We start from the raw sequence: 25,596 nt of genomic DNA on the forward strand, positions 1-25,596 counted from the left end.
TGTATTTATGCTGAAGATGGGGTTGGGAGTGTGGTTGGGTGAAGAAGTGAGCGGATAGGTGGAGATGGCCAGAGAGACAGAGAGATGCAATCACAGAAGGTGTAACACCTGCCCATTTACCTCCTCCCTCGTTATCATCCAAGGCCCCAGACACACCTTCCAGGTGAAGCAGCACTTTACCTGCACTTCACTCAATGCAGTTTACTGTATTTGTTGCTCAGAATGTGGTCTCCTCTATACTGGGGAGATGAAATGCAGACTGGGTGACTGCTTTGCAGAACACCTACATTCTGTCTGCAAAAATGACCTCGCACTTCCAATTGCCTGTCACTTAAACACACCACTGTGTTCCCACGCCAACATCATAGTCACAGGCCTGTCGCAGTGCTCCGGCGAGCCTCAGCACAAACTCGAAGAACAACATCACATTTTCCACTTGGGGACCGTGCAGCTTCTAGAACACATCAAGTTCAATAACTCTAGAGCCTGATTCTATCCTTCTATGATTTTACTCACACTCACACCTAGCCCTTTATGACATGTATTGCTTTCAGCAAAGTCTACCCATTCTCTCCTGTTTTTTTGCTCTAATTATCACTTTATTCAGCTTAGTTCCTGTCCCAGCTTCCTATCAATAATCCTCTCATTTACCTACCCCTTTCATATTTCTCTCACTCTGTCTGCGTCCTGTCTCCACCTCTCTGCTCACCTCTCCCCCCATTCCCCCCCCAACCCCGTCCTCAGCCTAAATACTATTTTTCCTATCTGCTATCAGTTCTGATGAAGACTCACTGGACTCAAAACATTAACTCTGCTTTGTCCACACAGATGCTGCCAGATTTGCTGAGTTTCTCTAACAATTTCTGTTTTTTTTTGTTTCAGATTTCAGCATCCGCAATTCTTTGTTTGATTCCAAAAATTTTAAGGTAGTCAACGAGATTTTATGAATTCACGGTATTTATATAATCTTGGCACTATATCCTTCTTTTCCTTTCTCCTGCGTTTGGCTTGCTTTCAAATCCCTTTATATAATTTGCTTATTGAAGCGAGTTCTACATTCTGCCTGCTCTCTGCGTAAGAAGTTCCCCTTGAACTGTACATGACCACATCCAGAGTACTGTTAGCAGTTTTGGTTCTCTTATTGAAGGAAGGATATAACTTCATTGGAGGCAGTTCAGAGAAGATTCACCAGAATGATCCCTGGAATGGAGGGATTGTGTTATAAACAAAGGTGATCTCATTGAAACAGTGTAAATGCTGAGAGGATGTTCCCTCTTATGGGACAGTCTAGGATCAGACACACAATATCAGAATAAAGTGGTACCAATTTAAGACTGAGATGAGGAGGAATTTTCTCTGTCAGTGGGTTGTGAGTCTTTGGAACTCCTTGCCACAGAGAACTGTGGGTCAGAGTCCTTGTGTATATTTAAGGCTGAGATAGATAGATTCTTGATCAGTCAGGGAATCACGGGCTACGGGGAAAGGGCAAGAAAGTGGACATGAGGAATATTGGATCAGCCCTTATCCTGAATGATGAAGTGGGCTTGAGGGTGGAATGGCCTATTCCTGTTCCTATTTCTTATGGTCTTATATTCTACTAGTTTCATTGGACATTATTTTACGTTAATGAAACCCTAGTTTAAAGTCCCCTACAAGGTGGAAATATCTTGTCTACAGCTGTAAGTCCTTTAAAATTTAAAGAAGTTTTGTAATGTGAATCTTCACCAAGATTTACAACTGATGAAGCCACAGAGTCACTGTTCTCTGTGCCATCAAGTAAGCCAAATAGTACCAGATTTCTCCAATGCCAGTTTCTTTGTCATTTTACATCTCTGTGGCAGCAACTTGCATTTGAATGTCACTTTGTAAAGTATTAAAACATCCCAAGGCTTTGCCAAACAAATTTCACATTGAACCTCACAAAGGTCTATTGGGACAGATGTCTAATGATTTGCTCAAGAGGTTAATTTCAAGGAGGATAGGTGAAGAAATTTAGGGAGGGAATTCACAGCCTAGTGCCTAATCAGCCTTATGACATGGCTGCCGATATGAGAATGATTAAAATTACACATAAAGTATAGATTTGGAGGAACACAGAGATTTCAAAGGCTTGTTGAGATGGAGGAGGATACAGAGATAGAGAAGAATGACGTTAGGGTTTTCCCAGATGGATGAGAGAAGTTAAATATTTTTTTTAACCACCAGTGGTCACTGTGTGTACAGTGTTAGTCATACTTATATTTAAGGGATGAAGAGTTAATATAAAATGATTTTGCAATTACTGGGTGAATGAAGTCTCAATTTCAGTTATTGGTGTAAATCTGCCCAATCTTTGTGGGAGAAGTTGACTGACAGAGACAATTCCATTTTATGATCCCAAGACTTATCCCAATAAATGCTTTATTGATTTAGGGAACAATCTAAGGGACCTTGGGAGTCAACAGCTAAGTCATACAAAGTAGTTCAGAACTGAAGGACAGTCACACTGAACTTGAAACATTTGCTTCTCTCTGCAGAAGCTGCCAGACCTGCTAATTTTCTTCAGCACTTCCTCTTTATTGCAGTGTTCAGATGGTCTGGCAACGCTTGCAAGTCACTTGTTATGTAGTGTTGTAGGAAATAGTGCAGTTGATTTGCATGCAGCAAGTTCACACAAACCCTAATGTGGTAATGACCAGATATTTTGTTTCTCTGTCACATTAATTCAGGGATAAATATTAGCTAGGAGAAAATCCCAATCTTTTTGTAGGATCTTTAAATCTATCTGATGTAGCCATGATTTAAATTCTCAGCACTTCTCTCAGCACCACTGTTCCTTAGCATTCCACTGGGAGTGTCATCCTGGATTTTCTCATGACCTTTTGATTCAAAGGTGAGAGTGGCACGGCTGGCCAGATACTTGCATTTCCTTATTTGAGAGAATCTGCTCTATTCGGGAACTCTTTAAGGTTGGCATTGCTATTCCTGCAAAGGAGAAACTTCATTATATTACAGGAAAGACAAACAAAAACATTATTGAGTTATTTAATATCAATAATTAGATGTTTCCTGATTTACTTACCACATGGAATTTGCTGCCTGTGAGAATGGTTTCAGAAGGAAAGTTGTTGGGTCATAATGACTCTCCAATTTAAATCACAAAGAGGTTATTTTCATATCATATGAAACTAGTCTTTCTTCTGATATTGTGATGTTTGAAAGCTTATTATTTCCTCTTTTTTTTAATTCCAGGAATGGCTCATCAACAAGACTGGAATCACAGTGTTTGGAATGAAGCTGCCTACTGGATTCCAGCTAATTGGGCAAGTGGTAAGATTGACAATATATTCTCCCAGACATTAATGGTTAAACCAGGGATTGTTGACACTACTATATTTATGATTAAATGTACAACCCCTTACCGTGAGATTATGCGCTCTGGGTCTGGACTCTCCCATAAGGGGAAACAACCTCTCCACATCTACCCTGTCAGGTCCCCTAGAAATCATGTAAGTTTCAATAAGGTTGCCTTTCATTCTTCTAAACTATGATGACTATGAGTCCAAACTACACTCCATAAGCCATTCCCTCCATAGATTTCTGCAGTCCTATAATCCTCTGAGGATCTCTGTGTTTTTCTGATTCTAACCTTTTGTGTGTCTCTGCTTTCCTTTGCTGCACCAGTCGGGGCTGTGTCTTCAGCTGCTTAACGAGCAGAATTCTCTCCTCAGAATGCTCTCTGTCTCTCTACCTCTCTCTTACTTCATGATGTCAGGCTTACATAGAAATTTCAGCACAGAAACAGGACACGCAGTCTGACTGGTCTATGCCTGTGTTTTTACCCCATGCAAGCTTCCTTCTGTACCCCTCTTTATGTCACTCTGTCAGAATATCCTTCTATTCCTTTCTTCTCATGTTTATCCAAATTCCCCTTAAATGTGTCACACACAAACTCATAATTACGAAAACTAGGGTTACTGGATGAGTAACTTGTCAGTAGAGATTTTCCAGGTGGTGATTTGCATTTCTCTGCTTCTAACACTTTTATTTGTTGATAGGATCTCTCTGAATACAAGAAGTGGCTGGCATGCTACTCTTCAAAGCAACATGGTTTTGCTGCCAAATCAATCACCTGTCGTTCCTACGCAAGGTTAATATTGCTCATACACCACTCTGATGGAATAGAATACTATGTAACCTGAAAGGTTTCAACCTCAACAAAAGATTTCCTTTCTTGTTAATGACTGATTGAGAAGTTGGTGGTTGGTGGTGAGCAATTTTCTGGACATACTGTGGTCAAGCAGTGAGGTCCTCCAGTGTTCTATTAGGGTAAGGAATTCCAGGAGGCTCGGGGCTGGTGGGAAATGTGTGTGACATGGATCAAGTACATCCCATAAATTAGACATGGATAACTTTACTTTATCAACCTGTAGCACCATTAAATACAGATTGATTGTTCAGAGTTTCAGTCATTCTTCTCAAACACACTATTTTCTTCTAAACAGATAATAAATGACTGATTCTGAAAGCTGGAGGGAAAAAAAAGCCTTAAAAACTGCACTGAATAGATCGGAGAGAAGGATTACTGGCTGTAATCTGATAGAGAGGCTTAAATGATGTTTACACTTCCTGATAATGAGACACGTGTCCTATTTCTTTAATATAACACAGTGTGGAGCTGGAGGAACACAACAAGCCAGGCGGTATCAGAGGAGCAGGAAAGTTGACATTTCGGGTCGGGACCCTTCTTCAGAAATGGGGGAGGGGCAGGGGGCTCTGAAATAAATAGAGAGAGGGGGTGTGGGGGTGGGGAAGGTAGGTGGGATGGTGATAAGTAATGGTTTTTTACCTGTCTTTTGTCACTACAGTACCTGTTGACTGCTAGTGTGGTGACCATTGTTCTGTTGCTGATTTGTACTAACTTTGATGTTACAGAAGGAATGATTTGCAGCATCACTTAAACATGCTGCAGATAATGTGGAAAAAACATATGTTCAGGGATCTCAGTGAATTTATTTTAATCTATTTGGAAAATTAATGGAACGTTATCATTTATTGCAAGGGGAATTGAATTAAAAAAGGAAGATTCCACTTAAATTATACAGCATGTTGGTGGGACCACATCTAGAGTACTGTTCACAGTATTGGTTTCCATATTTAAGGAAGGATGTAAATATATTGAGTACTCGACTTAAGTTGATAGTTTTTGCAGGTCCAAGGAAGTGCCATATTGCTGGAGGCATTTTATTTAAATTCTCTCGGGATGTGAGCATTAATAGCAAAGGCAGCATTTGTTGTCAATCCCCAATTGCCGTTGAGAAAGTGGTAGTGAACAGTCTTCTTGAACCATTGCAGTCAATCTGGTACATCCAAAGTGCTGCTAGGGAGGGATTTCCAGGAGTTTGACTCAGCAATGATTCGGGAGTGGCACTATAGTTTCGTTTTGGGACTTGGATGGGAACTAGCAGATCATGAGTTTCCATCTGGCTGCTCTTGTACTTTCTGCTGGTGAAGGTAAACAGTTGCCCTTCCTGCCCTCAGGTAGATGTAAAACATCTCATGGCATTACTTTGAAGAATAAAAGGGAGAGTATTAATGCTCTGCTGAAAAGCAAAGTGGCCATTGTTCACATTGCTGTTTGTGGGAGTTTGCAGTGTGAAAATTAGCTGCCACTTCTTCCAGTACTACAAAAATGACTAAAGTTGAAAATGTGCTTTGTAAAACACTTCAGAATTTCCTGAGGATATGAATGGAACTATACAATTACACGTCTTTCCCTTTATTTATTGCAGTATAATTTATCAGATTTCGCTGTGCATGATTGGCTGTGACCTGTTTCTATAGAAGGGATTGTCATTGAAAAGTCTGGTACCAGCTATGAAGTACTTTGAGACGTCCTAAAGTCATGAAAAGTTATATACATGCACCATTTTTTGATGAAATCGCTTAGTTTTGTCACAGGATCTTATCATTAGGAATTCAAAATACTTCACACGGTTCAATAGATTTTTTAAACTTCATTGATTTGGGTAAAAAACACAAAAATCTCACTTGCATTGGGCTCTAAATTTGCTTTTGTTTTATCCTGGAATGGTTTGTTGGAATGAGAATAGTTTTGGAATGGGTTTTCCTGGATATCAAGGATTCAGTGGAAATTTGTTGAACCATTGCACTGACACTCACTTGTGTTTAGGATTGGAATTATGGGAAATCCATCAGATGGCTTCTACGGGAAAACCATTGCCATGACGATATCTAATTTCTGGGCTGATGCAATGATATGCGAAAGCAAAAAAGTCGTAAGTCCTATGCATGATTGAGCAAGATAACTAGTAAATAGAATGCACAATGACCAATGGAAGTTGTTTCCTCAATTCATTTACAAATAAATTAACTTTGCTATTAATTGTCCAAACTCCAAATTCAAAACAACATGACAACAGCACAAGAGATAAAAACCAAAAGAACTGCAGATGTTGTAAATCAGGAACAAAACAAAGTTGCTGGAAAAGCTCAGCAGGTTTGGTGGCATCTGTGAAGGAAAAAACAGAGTAAATGTTTCGGGTCTGATGAGGAAGTTCTGAGGAAGGGTCACCGGACCCAAAACGTTAACTCTGTTTTCTCCTTCACAGATGCTGCCAGAACTGCTGAGCTTTTCCAGCAACTTTGTTTTTGTTGCACAAGAGATAAGCCAGACCAGTCAATGCTGAGGTCTCAGACACAGCCCCAACACAATTTTATGTATTTTACAATGTTAAGCAGTTAGATTTAAAAACTTTATGATATGCATGCCCTCCTGCTGGATTCAAAGATGTTTATGTATTCATCTTTTAGGTATCATGTGTTTAATAGGCCCATGAAACAGAGAGCAAAATGTTACAAATTTGTTCCTTTTACAGTGTGTGTGCACATTGAGTACTATGAGTATTAACTGTGTGCAATATATTTTCTTGAAGCTAACAAATTTATATTGTAATTTTTGTGAGAATAAAATTTCTTTGCTAAGGCCTCAAGTCTTGGAAATTTTACAATGAAGTGATCCTCCAAAACAGAATGGAGCCATTCAGCCAGCTTCCAACAGCTCCCTTCTATTCCTTTCCTATCTCTCGGAAATGCTGTTAAATATATATGTTAACAATATTTGTCCATTTTTAAATTCTGCTTCTGCCCTTGTTCCTGTTAGACCATTCTGCATCCAAAGACTCTTAACTTCAAAAGACAGACCAAGCTATTTTCAGGACTTCTTATTTAAGGTTTTTTGGGGTGATGATTTAAATATTGTGCCCTTTAATTACCAACTGATTTCCTCTATCAAAACCCATCATAATTTTGAGCATCTTCACATTATCTCTTAATATTCTTAATGTTCTACAAAATGATCTATCATTCCACATCTCTCCTCTTATCCCTGGTAACGTTTAGTGAGATTTTTGTCTGATCTCCATGGCCTTTTCCTTATCTAAGGTGCCAAAACTGGATACACTAATCAAACTGAATTCTAGCCAATGATTTATGCAGGTATGGTATTATATCTTTGCTTTTAACTCTTTAACTCTTAATACCCCAGGGGAGGAACAGAGAACAGGGAGCAGTAAAATCTACCAGATTCCATTCATGATTGCTATCCACTGGATTACAACTACTTTCTGCATTAATTTCAGTCACTACTCTTGAAAAATTCCAACTGACATACTTTGGCACATCCTAAGTTTGTGAAGGGCACTATATAAATGCAAGTATTGCTAGTTAGAACATGTGTGTGTTTTGTGTTATATACTTAATGATTCTGGCTGCATTGACAGTCAAGTAGTCCACCTGAGGTTAATCTCAATCAGGGTTCACACATAAATGATAGTCACTTGGATTGCAGAGAGTTGATTCTGCCCTTGGATTGGTTTCTCTGCACCTTCAGGGATGAAATTCATAGCTAAGGAACATATTTTTCTGAGGACAGTTGAGAATTTCCCACCAAATGTCTTCAAGTTCTTCTTCTAATGTTGCTTTCTGCTTTTGAATTCCCCCAGGTGCTAATACCGCATCCTCTCAATGATCCAACAGAGTTTGGCAGCTTGCAAGATTTGCACAGGATCAGTAGGAAGGAAGGGTTTGTACCTGTCATTTCTGTAAGCACGTTTCAATGCAGTCAATTCTCTCACCCGTAGTAACAAAGTTTGCAAAGTAACATTTCTGGTTAAGCGTACACTTGCATAGCTTTGACTTGCCTCCCCTGGTTCTTTTGCCAATAAGGTTTTTTTTAGTGCAACATGTTGTTATGATTTGCAATGCACAACTTTCAAAATGAAATAGTTTAAATACCTCATGGGGAAAACAGTTTTAGGGCTAGGGGAAGGAGCAAAGAGCTTAAGACCATAAGAACTAGAAACAGGAGTAAGCCATTCAGCCCCTTGAGTCTGCTCTGCCATGACTGTAAGGGAAGATAGAGCAGAAACCCTCCTAACATTTCAAAAATATTTAAATATACATTTAAGATGTGAACGCATACAACGCTATGGGCTAAGTGCTGGAAAATTAAACTAGAATAGTTAGCTGGCTGATTTTGACTGGCATTGAAGCTATGATCTTAAGGACCTTTACTATGCTGTAGATCTCTACAGCTCTATTCTAACACGTGTTTTTTAAAAGTGTGTGCAGTAATTAATAAACCCACTCTCTTGGTGAATTCAAGAAAGCCCATTAAATTGGTTCCTTGTAAAACATAAATTCATTTGGATCTGGGAAAAAGGTATTCATCAGGGAAGAAGTCCTTTGAAAACTAACTTTTTTTTTATCAGTTCACTGGATTTAGGAATTGCTGACTAAGCCAGCGTTTGTTGCCCATCCCTAGTTGCCCCCAGTGAGAAGATGATGGTGAGCTGACTACTGGAATTGCTGCAGTTTATTTTCTGTAGGCCTACTCACAATGCCATTAGGGAGGGAATTCCAGGATTTTGACCCAGTGACACTGAAGCAACAGTGATATATTTCCAAGTTTGGAATATGAGTGGGTTGGAGGGGAACTTGCAGGTGGTCGTGTTCCCATGTATCTGCTGCCTGTGTCCTTCCAGATGGTAGTGAGAATAGATTTTAAAAGTGCTGCTAAGGGGTCTCGGCGAGTTCCTGCAGAGCATCTTGTAGATCGTTCACACTGCTGCTACTGAGCATCGATGGTGGAGGGAGTGGATGCTTGTGGATGTGGCACCAATAAAGCAGGCTGCTTTGTCCTGGATGGTGTTGAGTCTCTTGAGTTTCATTGGAGCTGCACCTATCCAGGCAATTGAGTGGTATCCCATCACATTCCTGACTTATGCCTTGTAGATGTTGGACAGGCTTTGGGGAATCAGGAGGTGAGTTACTCACCAAAGTATTCCTAGCCTCTGACCTGCTTTTGTAGCATAGGAGTTGTTGCAATCAACTGAGTAAATGGATGAGTAAAGGAAAAGGAGACCAGTTCATCCATCCTTACCTAGAGGCTTAACAATTTGGGGTATTCTGCCTAGAAGTGTAATGGATTAGGGGACTCGCCCATAGTCTGGTCATAACAACCCTCTTGTATAATAAGATGATGAGCCAGTCAGGATTTCTCTGTGAACATTTCAGAGGATGTTTGCAAATGGTTTTGAATTGATTTTTAATGGTTTCTTCATCTATGGACCAGAATTGAACTCTGGATTGGGGTAAATCATTGTGAGGGAAGGGCTGACTAGATTCAGGCAGGGATGGGAAACAAAATTACCATGGGGCTAGTGTTAAATTGAGGCTGTTTTGCAGGTATCTGGGTGGTCTGAGACTGCTTCAAGCAACTTGTAAGAAATTCTACCAATACTGCTCTGAACAAGGGTAAGAGAAATTTGAGGTTTTGTGAATTTGTCATTTTAGGCAATGGATCACTAACCCTAATGCTTTTCACAACAATGAGATTTTAAACCAATATGCCAGCTTCCCCCTCAGGCTGGTGTAAATGATCCCAGGGCTACTTACTTAAAGGTCAGCAAGGAAATTCTCCCCTATGACTGGCCAATATTTATTCCGCAGCCGACATTGCTAAAGTAAATTATCTGGTGCGTTGTTGGACCCTGCTGAATTCCTAATTGGCTGTTGCATTTCATCCAGCAGTTACTATAGTTCAGACATAACTCAATATCTTTAAAGTCCTTTGGAACACCCTGAAATAATGAAAGACAAACTGTAAATGCAAATTCTTTCTTTCTAAGTTATTTCCATGAAGTGGAGGTGCCGATGTTGGACTGGGGTGGACAAAATCAGAAGCCACACGACACCAGGTTATAGTCCAACAGGTTTATTTGAAATCATAAGCTTTTGGAGTGTAGCCCCAAAAGCTTCACCTGACGAAGGGGTTACGTTCTGAAAGCTTGTGATTTCAAATAAACTTGTTGGAGTATAACCTGGTATTCTGTAACTTCTGACTAAGTCATTTCCATGTTGCTCAAAAAAGTGTTTACTTTTTCTAAAGAAGTAAACTTCTAGTGATTATGATGAATCATTTCAATTCCGTAATTCAACTAAATCCGTTATTGAACTTGTGTTCCAATTTGCAGAATCGCTTTGGCCAAACGGAACTTTACTCTGAAATACGACACTAATGTACCACGGCAGGTGGTAGGTATATTCCTGAACAGATTCAGATTTCCTTATACTTGTTGAAACAATGGCACATCAAGAAATGATGAAATATTTGGGTCAAAGTGCAACTTAGCTATATTCAAGGGTGACTATAGACATGCATCTGAATGGCAAATGTAATTGAAGGATATGCTGATAGAGTGAGATGGTTTTCTGTAAAGTGTAAGTAAATATCAGCAAGGTCTTTTGAGATAAATCCCTATTTTTGATCTGTGTGTTATATCTAATTCTGAGTTCGTATTACATTTAGACTTGGTTGGAATGAGCATCTACACACAAAGCACCTTCTCTGTGGCTGTAGCACAGTATTCTGTGCTCTATTCTGCTACCTTGATGCACTTTGTATGGTATAATCTGCCTGTTGAACTTGCAAAACAACTCTTTTCACTGTATTTCGGTACATGTGTGACAACAGTAAATCAATCAATCAGTCATTCAATCAAAGCAAACATTTCAAGTTAGTGCTTCTATCCCCTCCCCTGCTGTGACCCTGACTTATTTTCCTAGATCAAGGAAGACTCTTGGGGCTAAAATCTGGTGCTACTTCAAAGTTGTGTTGTGCAGGTTATATGTCAACTCTATGGGGCAGACTCCATTGCAGAACATTAATCTGTGCAGCCCATGCAGTTTCCTCATTCATAAAAGCAATCCAAAACACTGCCTGTATCTCAGCAACAGTGAGGAATTACAATCTGCATCTAGATGGAACATTTGGCATAGTAAAAAACCCCAATTTGACCTCATAAACAGATGTTACACTAGATGCCAAAAAAATCTTGTAAGAAGTCGTATCACATTTGTGCCAGTGCAGCACCTTCAATCTAAAAATGTATCCTCATATTTAAATCCCTTCATGGTTTCACCTTCCTAATTCTGTAACCTTCTCTGATTTTACAACCTGCAACTTTCAAATGATTTGTATTGTTTTGCATATCTCCCCTCACTCCCTTTACCCCATCATTGGGAACCACGTCTCTTGCTGCCTAGTTTCTGTGATGAGGAATTGCCTACTGAAACACCTCTGCTATTTTTTTCATACTTAAAGGACTGAGGTCTTGGCCATCCCTCCTAGTATTCTCTTCTTTCATGTTCAATTATTGTTGAGTATGTTTCTCTAAGTGGCTGAGGTACGCCATTAATTAAGTCTCATAAATCCAAGTTGCTGTTTTATTGCCAGTGTGGAGTTTAGTGGGAAGGACATGCAACTTATGTGGTACAGTGGCTAGAACTGGAGTAAATGAATCTTACAGAGACAAGCATCCATATCAAATGAATGATCCCAACTTCTGTGGCTCAAAATATCAAACCAGCTGGGGGGATCATGTTGAGAGTATTTTTAGTACAGCTTTGGGATGCATCTTATCTCACTTTCTCTATGATTGTCTTTCTGCAGGGCCTTGCTGGAAGCAGGTTAGTGTTAAAGAGTTAAGCAAATACACTGGCTTATCCATTTCTTTAAACAAATGTTGTATATTGTCTAAGCCCTTAGACTAACCATTCTTGGACTAACCACAAATTCTTCCTCTTGGTTAGTTTGTGTAAATACCTTAGAGCACACTGTGCTGCTGTTGGATCTTCTGATTGTACCTATTGCAGCTGAATGGTAGGAGTGACATTGTTACTAAGATTCTAATAAAATGTATACTTCAAAGCAACTACATATTAAATTAAAGCAAAGAACTGCAGATGTTGGAAATCTGAAATGAAAATAAAAATTTCTGGAGAAACTTGCCAGTTTCAAATTGGGGTCACTCAACCTGAAACATTAATTCTGCTTTTTCTCCATAGATTTGGGCGGTATGGTGGTTCAGTGGTTAGCACTGCTGCCTCACAGCACCAGCGACCCAGGTTCGATTCCATCCTCAGGCAACTGTCTGTGTGGAGTCTCCCTATGTTTGCGTGGGTTTGCTCCAGTTTCCTCCCACTTTCGAAAGATGTGCAGACTAGGTGGATTGGCCATGCTAAATTACCCATAGTGTTCAGGGATGTGTAGATTAGGTGGGTTACAGGGCGATGGTTCTGAGTGGGATGCTCTCAGAGTCAGTGTGGACTTGTTGGACTGAAGAGCCTGTTTCCACACTGCTGGGATTCTCTAGATGCTACCAGACCTGCTGAGTTTCTCCAGTAATTTCTGTTTTTGCATCACAAATCAATGCTGGAATTGTCTTCCATGCTTGGCTGCACTTTCTTTTCCACTCTTTACTTCTTTCCCATATTTTACATTTTGAATTTATAATTCCTTTTATATCTTCATAGGATTACATAAATTTACATCACAGGAGCTGGCCATTCACTTCAAAGTTGGTCCATATGCTTCATTTCAGCTTTATTCTATCCTACCTTGAGCCCTACCATTATATTCTTGAATTGCAGAATCCCTACAGTGTGGAAGCAGGCCATTTAGCCTATTGAGTCCATACTGACCCTCCAAAGAGCATCCTATCCAGACCTATTCCCCCTCCACCCCACCCTATCCCTGCATTTTCCATGGTTAATCCACCTAGCCTGCATACTGTCAGCAATTTAGCATGGCCAATCCACCTAACCTCTTTGGACTGTGGAGGGAAACCAGAGCATCCGGATGAAACCCACGCAGAACGTGCAAACTCCACACAGACAGTCACCCGAGGCTGGAATTGAACCCAGGTCCCTGGCGCCGTGAGGCAGCAGTGCTAACCACTGAGCCACTGCACTGCCCCTTCTGCTCTTTCATTCTCCAAATGCTTATCTAGTTTTCCCATAAATGCATCTTTGCTCTTCACCGCAATTACTCCCTGAGTTCCACAGTCTAACTTACGTTGAATGTGTTACTGGACATATTAATGAGTATTTTATGTTGACGGTCCATAGTTTTGAAATGCAGAAACATCTCTATTCTACCCTATCAATTTTCATGAACTTAAAGACCTCAATTAGGTTACCTCTCAGCGTTTGCTTTCCAAGAGAAAAGAGCCCATATTCTTCCTGTTAGGTATAATGGTTTGAGAGGAATTTTAAGGCTGGAAGAATTTAAACCCCACAATTGCAAGGATATAACTATTTGAACACAGTTTGGGAAGTGGAGCTAGGATGGATCAGTGAAGATGTGATGCTAACAACTGGGAGCAATTTTGCAACTTAGCATTTTGCCTGAGTGTGACAAAATTAAAGATTTGATCCCTAGGAGAGAGTCAAACACAAGGCTTTGTTGTGTTGAGCATTTTGCCTGATGTGCTCAGGAAAGGAGATTTTGGACAGGTCAACCAGGTCACTTGGAAAGTTTGAAGTTAACTACATGTGATATGGTTCAAACATTCCTCCTGTCAGATTAAATCAAGGTTATTATTGACTACATCTCACATTCCTTTCCAGCTGAGAAAAGTACATTGAATGTGGTGGGGGAGCATGGTTGGAAAACAGTGAAAATAAAAACACTGCTTAAATACTTTTAAGCAGTTTTCTTTCTGAAATGTTGATTTATGGTTTCATATGTGATATCAGCAACACTCAACTGAGGCCATCTATGTCATAACTTGTAACTTGGTAATTCTTTCATGATAAGCAGAAAAGTTAAGAATAAATGTTATGTTGATCTTTACGCAAAGCAACCAAATTATAATGAAACAGATACAAACCTTTATTAAAAGCTAGGTGAAGTGGCACCATCATCATGTGGCTCCGTCCACCCACAGTAATCCTGTCATTACTTGAATTTGAGCTCAAAAGTTCTTAGAATCAAAAAACATTGGGACTTATTTGAAAAGCAGCAGTTACCTTTGAAATACTTCTTTTCTGCCACATAATTTTGACTTTCATCTGGTATTCCTGGTAAAGTTGGTCATAATTAACAGAACTTTATTTTCAAAATTTAAATTCTTATTTGTTTTCCTTTTCTGTCAGGGATATATCCGTCACCAGTGTATCTTGCCTCTGCTTCTAAGTTACAATCAATCCTGTTTTGTGTCAGTCAACTAGTATGATCCTCTCCTGTTCACAGCCATTCTAACATACTTATATTCATCTATTTCCCCATAAATAACTTTATTCCTCTTGGTTTCCTTTTCTAAGAGATTGTGAGAGCTATGATAATGGATACAAGCTTATCTTTAATTAGCACACATCATATGGTGTGCATCTACCATGGTTCAATTGGTAGGAGTACTCCTCTGGGTAAGAAAGTTGTGGGTTTCACTCCCATTCCAGAAAACTGATTAAAAATTCGAGATACCTACTCCACTACAGTCAGGTCAGAGTTGACAAATTTCAGGTATGACTTTAAACTGTGTCCTGTCTGAAAGATCCCTGATTTTGAAGAAGTACAGGGAAGTTTTCTCCCAGGACCCAGCCAATATTTATTCCTGAACTAAAATTGCACCTTAAAAATCTGGCATTTACCGCACTGTTGTAACACTTGGCTGTATCCAATGTTGCAATTCTTGAAAGTATATCATAGGATGTCTCAAAAAGCACCAAGTCATTCTTTTATACAAACTTCTTTTTCTCTGGTCTCACGTGTTCAACCAAAGATGCAATATTTCGTTGTCTGCTCTGAACTGATTTTTGTTTTCAGTGGCCCAACACTCAGGAATCCATTACGTTTGTCCTATAATATATTTAAAAGGATTTGCTGTCACTTAGCTTACCTTCTCTCCTAGAATGTCTTGTGTCTTGCACTTTCACCTAAGTTTCTAAATGTTAAAAACACATCACATTATGTTCAGTTCACATCTGTTGCAAAACTTCCATGTTCTGACTATATTGCTGGAATCATGACAGTCTCAATTTCACTTTTTTTTACAGTGCTATTGTGTCAGCTACACTTAAATGCTTGATGAAGTTTTATGATTTAATTGATGATGTGAGTAATCCTGTGCTGACCTTTACTTTTATCTTCAATAGTTTTATAACATGATAATAGAAGGCATTTAGAGTAATTTTGTGAACTTTTCTCTTCCTTTTGCTAATATTCTCATCTTCCCATCTCACTTGAAAGTATTGACTCCTTGTTGGGGCAATTAAAGATTTTAAAACTGGGTTTTGTATATCACGGTTAGGTAAGGGTACCATGAGTTACAGAACCAAGGAGCTAGATGGAGTTACAATATAGGCAAGACATGATTTAGTTGAACATATAAATATGTGAATAAAACAAAGAACTATGGATGTTGGAGATCTGAAATAAACATAAAGCAGAAATTGCTGGAGAAACTTAGCAAGTCTGGCAGCATCTGTGAAGAGAAAGTAGAGTCAACGTTTTGAGTCCAGTGACCCTTCTGCAGAAAGGTTTCCCTCAGCATGAGGACAAATTGCCTACCTGCACAACTGGCCATGCTAAGCTAATGAATGCTGAGAGTATATATCAAGCATTTGTACACACAATTAACAGTTTTCTTCCTGCTTGAATAGACAGAATATTATGGGCTATGCTGACAGTACCAGGTTGAAAATATACCTTTCAGCTCCCCAGGCACCAAAAGCCTTTTCGCCACTGAGCCTGTGTTGAATTTGTATTCTAGGCACTAGATTACTGCACCATACCGTCACTTAACAAAATGTCTTTTTAATGTACATTGAAGCAACAAGGGAAACAAAGCACATATTGTCAGAAATGTCTTAATAGAATAAAGATATAACAGTCCTCTCTTTTTCAATCTTTTAAACTAACTTAGTTTCTTTGACAGGATTTGCCAAAGCCACTCAGGGCAAACTTCATTCTGAATGTAGAGACCGAAGAGTTAATTATTACAGCAGGACTTCAGGATCGGGTGGTCCAGGTATATTTCAAATAGAATCATTTGTAGGGAATTAAATTTGAATGATACAAGAGGCATCCTGATTGGGATTCCTCAACTCTAGTCAGAAGTTTGTGTGATAGAATGAATGGACAATAGGTAGTACTAAACCTGGCTGATTAAACAACAGTAAAACTAGTGCAAATACCAGAAGTTAAGAATATGTCTGAAGTATGTAATTATAGCATAATTTTAATATAATGGCATCTTCAGCATAAACACCTGCTAACCGGAAAATAGCCTTATCACAAAGTTACAGGCTGGCACAAATCATATATATTATCAATTTGTTTTTCAAATTGGATGTGACTAGATTGAAAAAGTCTGTTCATTCTGTAGTTTGAGAAGATCTGCTATGTGCTGGCACTCCAGTGCAACTCTGAGAAAGTTCTGCCTTTTAGACACGCTGAGAATAAATTTTAAATTTTAGCCACACTTACCTGATCTGGTTTGGAGAATACATTAAAGATTCTACTGCACCATTCAAAATAGAGGCTGCTCACTCACTTTCTTGGCTTACCTCAATGATGCCTAGCAATAGTGAACTACTGTACTGTTGTAAAAAAACTCAAGTGGTTCACTCTTACCGTTTAGGGAAGGAAATCTGGTCTCTTCACTTGATCTGGTCTATATATGAACAGAGTGATTGTTCCTAATGCTAAAATAGTGGATAAAATGACTGCTGGTGCATCCATAGATGGGGCAGCTGATGGCAGCTCACTGTGACAGGCTTCAGTATATGTTTGTGCATGTGCAGACTGGGTTATATTTAAAATTAACATGGATTAATTTTTAAAAGAATTGCTTTGGCCTCTTCCTCCTGTGCACCCTCCTGGGTCCTCAAGTCAATTCAGTTCAGGGCAGGGGAGTAGATGGTGGAACTGGTTGGCGCCTTGTTCTTCTCAGCAGTGCCCTATTTTTTTATTCACTCGTGGGATGTGGATGTTACTGGATGGATTTATTGCCCATCCCTGGCTGTTCTTGCACTGAGTGACTTGCTGAGCCATTTCAGAGGACACTTGAGAGTCAACCATATTGCTGTGTGTCTGGAGTCACATTGCAGGCCAGATCAGGCAAGGATGGCACATTTCATTCTAGAGGACATCAGTGAGCCAGATGGGTTTTTAAAGAATCAATTGGGCAGCACAGTGGCAAGCACTGTTGCCTCACAGCATCAGGGACCCAGGTTCTGTTCCAGCCTCGCTGACTGTCTCTGTGGAGTTTGCACGTTCTCCCTGTGTTTGTGTGAATTTCCGCCAGTGCTCTGGTTTCTTCCCAAGGTCCAAAGATGTATAGGGTAGGTGGATTAGACATGGTTAATGCAGTGTTATGGGGACAGGGTGGATCTCGGATGCTCTTTGGAAGATCCGTGCAGACTTGATGGGCCAAATGGCCTCTATCTGCACTGCTGTGATTTGTAGTTATCAGCAGATTCTTAATTCCAGATTTTGTTTTCTTATTGAATTCAAATTCCACCATCTGCTGTGATGGGATTCAAACCTAGCTCCCCTGGTGTGAATACCAGTAGGCCACCACCTCCCCAGTTTGGGAAATATTTGGGAGAAGTGACTGCTGCTCTGTCACTGGGCAATGACATCACACCATCATGCTGTGTTTCACAATAAATATGGCCATAAGTGAAATCAAACCGCTGCCCACCCCCCCCCCCCCCCACCCCCCCGCAACCTCCCCGTACCAATATCCTCTGAAATGGCCTAGCCAGCCACTTATTAACCAAGAAGACAACTTATCTCTGCCTTCTAAAAGACTGATTAATAATCGGCAATAAAGACTGGCTTTGTCTCCCTCTTGTGAAGGATATTTTTAAGGACAAATGAATTTATAATTTATCTTACCATTGAGTGTGGAATCTTGCTGAATGCAAAGTAGCTGCTATATGTGATCACAGTCACTGTGGCAAAAGTAGTATTTGGATATGTTAAAGTACTTGCAGAAATGTTGGTTTATGTTACAGTGACAAGGAATGTAACAGATTGAATGTATTATTTAAAATGCGTCTGTCACATTGGTAAGTAGTGAATTTTCTTTCTTAATTTAGGTTTACGAGGGACTGGTTTACATGGATTTCAACAAGGAGTTGATGGAGAAACAAGATTATGGTGAGGGAACAGTTTGAAAATTGTGTATTTGTCTGTGTGCCTTCATAGAATCTGTAAACTCACCCCTTTGGGCTAGAATCATCTTTGACTTGTCATTGGTATGAAAATTTAGCCCATGAGGGAGACAGGAAAAAAAGGATACTTTGAGTGGGTTGATTGAAAAAAGTGTGGGAGAAAGCTAACATGCAACATAAATATCAGCCTGGGCTCACTCAGCCAAATAGCCTGTTTCTGTGCTGCTACTATAACAGGTGCATGTGTAAAAGCAGAAAGAACTTCAAAGGAAATAGCAAATGGACTGCAGCAGGTCAAGAAGCAGCTCATCACCATCTTCTCAAGGGGAACTAGGGATGGACAGTAAATACTAGTCCAGACAACGATGCCCAGGTCTCACGAGTAAATCAAAAAACTCATGTTTAGGATCAGGTCACTGCAGTGGTGAGCACTGCTGCTTCACAGTGCTAGAGACCCAGGTTCTATTTCACCTTCGGGTGATTGTCTGTGTGGAGCTTGCCTGATCTCCCTGTGTCTGCGTGGGTTTCCTCCGGGTGCTCAGGTTTCCTTCCACAGTCCAACGATGTGCAGGCTAGGTGGATTGGCCGTGCTAAATTGCCCATAGTGTCCAGGGATATGCAAGCGAATTGGATTATGGGAAATGCAGAGTTACAGGGATAGGTGGGTCTGGTTGGGATGCTCCCGGATGGTCTGTGTGGACTCAGTGGGCTGAATGGCCTGCTCCCACACTGTCAGGATTTTATGAAAATATGAAGCTGCCATAAGACTGTTCTTTTATCCAGCAATGATGAGGGAACAAATAAGATCTTTCCAAGTCAGGAATGCTGTATGACAGAGGGGAACTTGGATGTGACACATAATTATTAGTTTGCACCTGCCCTTAGTCTTCTAATCGCAGGTCTGATGAGCTATATGTCCATGTTGCTTAATATATTTTATTTTCTCTTTTGTATTTTAGGAAGATATGTTACCATGGATATAAGCTGTGCGCCACATTTCTGGCTTGCTTATATGGGAGATCCAAGTGATTCTGGGAAGATCCACAGTAATGTGCGACAGAGATGGCTCAATGGTTCGTTATTTGCTTTGTTAGATACAAACATGATAAAGGGGCCCTGTTGTGGCACAGTGGTAATGTCCCTACCCCAGACCCTGAGATCTGGGTTCAAGTCCCATCTGCTCCAGAGGTGTGTTAACATCTCTCAGCAGGTTGGTTAGGAAAATGAGTTTTGGAAAAAAAAAACAAACACAACACAACACTATCAAATAGACCGTGACCTTAATTCCACCAGGAAATAAGGAAGTGAATATGATATCAGGGTGGGTATGTAATTCCAGCTTACACTTACTTTTGTTCAATGCAGCTGCTAATGCTACATCTCAGACATTAGCTATTTATTCTTATGAGCGATTGTATACATGGAGTGTTACCTGTAGCAATTTCATTTAAGTGAAAAGATATTCCAGCTAAATATTGTGCTTCTGGAAGGAACAATACCAGCTGAGTACCAGATGTGTACATTCAAGTAAAATTTAGATGTCCATGTCATAAAAACATATGAGAAAGGACAGGGAATAATCTGCTGGTTGACTGACTACATGCTGTCCTGGCTTGACATAACTTCCGCTTATCATCATATCAACTAGTGGTCCTTGGGCAAATTACTGGCAAAGGAGGCTTTGTATTCACATAGCACCTTTCACAGCCTCAGGACATCCTGAAGTGCTTTTAACCAATGGTATATGCTTGAAATGTAGCAGTGGAGGAAATGGAAGAGAAGAAACTTTGGGACAATTTAAAGAAATCTCTGGAAAGAAAATCTGACCCCCAAAGGAAAACATTGGAAGCCCATGGTGACAGGGTTAAACAAGTTGCCAATGTACTTTTTATAGAAGATACCTTCGATATATAGAGATGTTTGTCACTTGAAGGACTATGTTTTGCTCCCATCTGAATGCTTGCAGTGAATCTACATTCATATCCAAAGTAGAACACTCTTGTGGCACAATGGTGGTGTCCCTACTTCTGATTCAGGAGGCCTGGGTTTGAGTCCCACCTGCTTGAGAGGTGTGCCACATCATCTCTGAACAGGTTGATTAAAAAATATCCACATGAAATGCAAACCTTTTTGACCTACTTTAATAGATTTAGTACAGAAGTCAGTTCCTTATATTAAATGACTGTTTTCCTCAGGGACTGTACCACACTCCTGCTCTAAGTTTGGTTGAAGTGTGCAGGAAATCCCTGGTGTTTTATTTCACCCTCTGTGATTTTGATATTTGAGTTTCAGTTCTGTTTTACTGGGGCTGTTAATGTGCACGAGATTTGTTTGAGTTCCAGCTGAGGTCCTTCACCCTTCTATTTGCATACCCTCCTGCAAAGAGAATTTGCTTTTCACAGAAAATGCTGGAGAAACTGCAGGTCTGAAAAATCTGTGGGGAGAGAAACAGAGCTAACCTTTCCAGTCTGATATGACTTCTTCAGAAGTCTACTTATTGCTGTCCATATCCGTGTCTGTTATCGCATTTAGTCATAGCCATAGTCAAGGAATATGGGAGCATCGACCCTCATTTATTCAGAAGTAAATTTAATCTACCTGTTTCAGTGCTGAAGGGTAAATTGGATCAGTGTCGTAATTGGTGACATCTTTAACATTGTTTTTGCTAAAGAATTGGAATTTATAGTAGTTTTCTTGTAATTTTCAGGTGACTGTGATGTTATGGCAGCAATGAAAACCTTTGCAGAACTCACTGATCTAGCGAAGTAAGTGACCATTAAGAGCTCTTGCATAATTCTAGTGAATTATCTGTGGAAATTTTATACATCGTAGTTTGTTGTGGTTAACTTAAATGACTTTGGGGAGAATTTTCTTCCATGAACTATAAATGGTAAGAGAGGAAGAAACCAGCAGTTTCTAGAGAAACTTTTCAACCCTCTAATTGATAAGATTAAAGGCAAAATAGACCATCTTGTGCTTTTTATTTGTGCATGATATTTAGAGAGGAACTATCTTCAATTGATCTTATTATCGTTTTAAGTTTAGACCAGTACTGCAAAATTAAATAATTCAATAATATTAGCACTGTAATGACCCGCTATAATATGTGTGCAGTCACACACAAATCTACAAACTATTGACAAAAAAAAAGCATTCTATTCAAATTTAAACCTCTTCAGAAAAAAAAATCATGCGCTGATGAAATTGGCTTAACACTGAGGCAAAGGCTAGCAGGTCAACAGTATAGACATACATATAAACCTATGAATTAGGAACAGAAGTAGGCCATTCAGCCCCTCAATCCTGCTCTGGCATTCAATATCATGACTGATCTGATTACTCCAAATTCCTGAGTTGCCCTATAATCCTTTATCTCATTGCTTGTCTACAGCAGTACAGCAACATGAGATGACAGTTCACTTTCTGTAGGATTGACAATAAGGATGGTGCTGTTTTTGACTTGGGACAGGAAATTTGCATGCTTACTGGGTAATGCCAAGGAGAATGCATCTCTTCTTGTAGAAAAATATCTGGTAGTGCAGCACATCTATAGCTTCATTGGCCAGTTTCTGATACAATGAAATAGTCTGAAAGGGCAGAAGGAGCAAGTGAGACAAAAGAGAGCAAGAGAGAGAAAGAGATAAATTGTCAACCATGGAGATTGCCATTCCTACTGGAACTTTGTCTAACATGTGGACAAGATACTTCAAAATTAATTACAGCAAACCTTTTATTAACCAGCACCTATGGGACCAGGAGTGTGCCAGTTGATCGAATATTCTGGATAATCACGAGGTACAGATAACTGCTGTAAACCCTGACCAAGCAAAGTTTTGAGACCTTAAAAAAACTATGTAAAAACATCAACACACCTCCTACAATCAGTGTAAAAACACACAGAAGTAACAGAAGCATATTGCAGGGGTGCACATCATTCATTGTTATACTTTACTTACAGCATAAATACTCAGACATCACGGTAGATTGTAGTATTTGAAATATATAATTTTTCCCAGTTTTATCAAGACTGCCAGTTGATAACGTGACAGTTAAAATTAATTTTGCTGTACTGCCAAAGTATACATGCATTTCTCAAAGAGTTGACATTAAAACAGTTTGGATTAATATATTGCCTTTAATGTAGAAAAAATATTCCAGGCTCTTTACTGATTTATCCCACTTTATCTTTCCATATTTTTCCTATATCTGTTCTTGTACCTCCATTGCCTTTCAAACTTTTTATGCATCTCTTCTTGCACATCTTTTGGAGCTATATGAAACCCTTTAAACATCCCCACCTCTCATCTCCTGTCTCTATCTTTAAAAACATTCTCTCTTCCTTTACTTGCTGTTTCTTTTGTAGCTATTGCTATTCCCCACCTTCACTTCCGTAAAGTTCGCTTCTGCATGAAAGATAGCAGCTAATGCACGGTGCTGAATCTACCCCATTCCCATTTTAAAAAGCAAAAGAACTGTAGATGCTGTAAATCAGGAACAGAAACAGAAGTTCCTGGAAAAGCTCTGTGCATCTGCGAAGAAAAAATCAGAGTTAATGTTTCGGGTCTGAACAGATGCTGCCAGATCTGCTGAGCTTTTCCAGCAATTTCTGTTTTTGTTCCATTCCCATTTACTTGACGTAGTTGGAAATGATTTCTCCCTTCAGCTTTGACATTACAGTTTTCTGACAGAGCTGAAAAATGAATTTATAACCTATAGAAACCCTGAATTAATAAGTTTATAGAAAAGGCATGCCTCTCTCAGTCAAAAGGATCCTTTTTCTCCTTTGCATAGGACAGCCATGGAGTCTCGGAATTGGAATGAACTTTCTGAGCTGATGAACAAAAATTTCGAACTACGCAGGTAAGATGTTGTGCTTTTTTTAAAAAGAAGCGAAGAACTGCAGATACTGGAAATCAGAAACAAAAACTAAAATTGCTGGAAAATCTCAGCAGGTCTGACAACATCTGTGAACAGAAAGCAGACTTAACATTTTTGGTCCAGTGACCCTTCTTCAGTTCTGAGAGAAAAAAAATTCCTCCTCATTTCAGCCTTAAATTGACACCTCTTTATGCTGAGACTATGAATCAAGTCTGAGACTTCCATAACACAAGGAACATCCCTTAGTTTGCATTGCTATGATACCTAAGAGATTGAGCAAAGTGTAGAGATCCTGTAGGGTATCTTCATAGAATCTTTATAGTGTGGAAACAGACCCTTCGGCCCAGCAAGTCCACCCCAACCCTCAGAGCATCCCACCCAACCCACCTAATCTACACATCCCTGAACACTATGGGCAATTTAGCATGGCCAATCCACCTAACCTGCACATCTTTGGACTGTGGAAGGAAACCCACACAGACAAAGGGAGAATGTGCAAACTCCACATAGACAGTCACCCGAAGGTGGAATCAAACCCAGGTTCCTGGTGCTGTGATGCAGCAGTGCTAACCACTGGGCCACCCTGCTGCCCCAAACAAAGGCTGACACAATCAGCAAGCACTCATCTTTATCATGGTTACATACTCACAGCTCCTAAGAGAAGAAGTTGCTGATCTGCTGTCTCATTTTTGGCAGCTGCTTGTGAACACCAGGTGATCTGTCCATGGACTTGAAGGGAAAACAGTCAGGAAAATCATTTTTGGACCACACACACGTGAAACCTGGTACAATACTGTTCACTATCATTGACAGGACCTACTGGGCAGTTTAATTAGCTCTTTGGAGAAGGAAGAGAAACCAATAAAATGCTGAATATTTTGGGGAGGGAATATCTGTTCCATCATTAATTTTGATTGGGAAACAAAATAATTGATTAAATAATAAGTGATTAAATAATAAGAGTTACATTTTCTATGTGTCTGTATTAAATGCTTTCTGTTGTTACAGGTCCATATACACAGATGCTTGTTTGGGCCAAGGAAATTTGAGGATGGTGGAACTTGGCAGACAGGTTTCTTCAAAACAGTTTCATTTTTTGGCTAATTAAATCTATAATTTGCATTAAGTGTATAATAATAAATTTTGGTGTAAAAAGCATTTAAATGAAGTACATTATCAATTGCATGACAACCAACAATATATTCACAAATGCATTATATCCAATTGAAATTAAAGGCTTAACTGTCAAGTCGTGGCACATTTCCCATACATTTTGGTTAATTGTAATTTAATATTTCAAAAATGATGGTACAGGCAGTCCCCAATTTAGGAATGTCCAACTTACATACACTCGTACTTATGATCAAGATCCCATATTAACAATAGTTTTAAAGATCTGACATACGAATGTTTGCTCATACTTATGAATGGCTGTTTTGTACTGCACTGTATTGTATTCTGAATTGTGTAAAAATGGACTTATGACTGTACTCAGGAATGGAATCCATCTGTTTAAGGCAAACTAAAGGAGATGGATATTGAAATGTGATAGAATAATTAAGAATGGAAAACCTGCTTAATACATTGTGACTCGTCGCATAAATTACTGTAACTTTGCTTTCTGGTGATTTGGTGAACAGCAATGAACTATTGTTTTAGAATGGTTAACAACAAATGAAGTACAAGTCGCCTCTACCAAAATTGATTCCAATATGACACTGTACCAATCAAAGTTTTAAGAACACCAGGATTTCTGATTAAAATTTTAAGCTGCAAAATTTACTTTTGATTTCATTAACCAAATTACTACTTTTTGTTAAGTTAATAGTCTTAACTTTGCATACTGCACTCGTAAAATTTACTGTTTGGTCCAGTAAATACAGAAAGAAAATCCTCTACTGTCTATCTGTTACTTTTGGCAGTTTGGCTCTGCAGTAAAGCTTCCTGGCAGTGGAGGAGCAGTGATTGGTCTCTGCCTAGATCCTGACAACTTGGTAGGTTGAAATAATTCTTTCTGCATTAAAGTAGATCAGTTGCAGGAGTTATGAGTTAAAAACAAAATCAACCAAAGTTCTTACAGAGATAGTAGGAACTGCCGATGCTGGAGAATCTGAGATAACAAGATGTAGAGCTGGCTGAACACAGCAGGCCGAGGAGCAGGAAAGCTGACGTTTCGGGTCTAGACCCTTCTTC

At 39.5% G+C, this 25,596-nt stretch overlaps 1 protein-coding gene across 2 annotated transcripts in view; it reads left to right on the top strand.

The window, feature by feature from the left end:
- LOC109938800 (glucuronokinase with putative uridyl pyrophosphorylase) overlaps positions 1 to 25,533 on the top strand; it is a 40,406-nt gene extending 14,873 nt beyond the window's left edge. For both annotated transcript variants that reach the window (XM_048615603.1, XM_048615604.1), the window contains 15 exons: positions 3,232 to 3,309; positions 4,038 to 4,129; positions 6,173 to 6,278; positions 8,004 to 8,083; positions 9,748 to 9,816; positions 10,536 to 10,596; positions 12,014 to 12,030; positions 15,400 to 15,457; positions 16,281 to 16,373; positions 18,451 to 18,511; positions 19,485 to 19,598; positions 21,233 to 21,290; positions 23,317 to 23,385; positions 24,412 to 24,475; positions 25,326 to 25,533. In XM_048615603.1, the coding sequence (XP_048471560.1) occupies positions 3,232 to 3,309; positions 4,038 to 4,129; positions 6,173 to 6,278; positions 8,004 to 8,083; positions 9,748 to 9,816; positions 10,536 to 10,596; positions 12,014 to 12,030; positions 15,400 to 15,457; positions 16,281 to 16,373; positions 18,451 to 18,511; positions 19,485 to 19,598; positions 21,233 to 21,290; positions 23,317 to 23,385; positions 24,412 to 24,475; positions 25,326 to 25,406 (1,101 nt within the window). In that variant the 3' untranslated portion in view covers positions 25,407 to 25,533. The remainder of the gene's footprint in view (positions 1 to 3,231; positions 3,310 to 4,037; positions 4,130 to 6,172; positions 6,279 to 8,003; positions 8,084 to 9,747; positions 9,817 to 10,535; positions 10,597 to 12,013; positions 12,031 to 15,399; positions 15,458 to 16,280; positions 16,374 to 18,450; positions 18,512 to 19,484; positions 19,599 to 21,232; positions 21,291 to 23,316; positions 23,386 to 24,411; positions 24,476 to 25,325) is intronic.
- Positions 25,534 to 25,596: the final 63 nt, after the last annotated feature.

The sequence above is a fragment of the Rhincodon typus genome, chromosome 32 (assembly GCF_021869965.1).
Source record: "Rhincodon typus isolate 14 chromosome 32, sRhiTyp1.1, whole genome shotgun sequence".
Taxonomy (NCBI): domain Eukaryota; kingdom Metazoa; phylum Chordata; class Chondrichthyes; order Orectolobiformes; family Rhincodontidae; genus Rhincodon; species Rhincodon typus.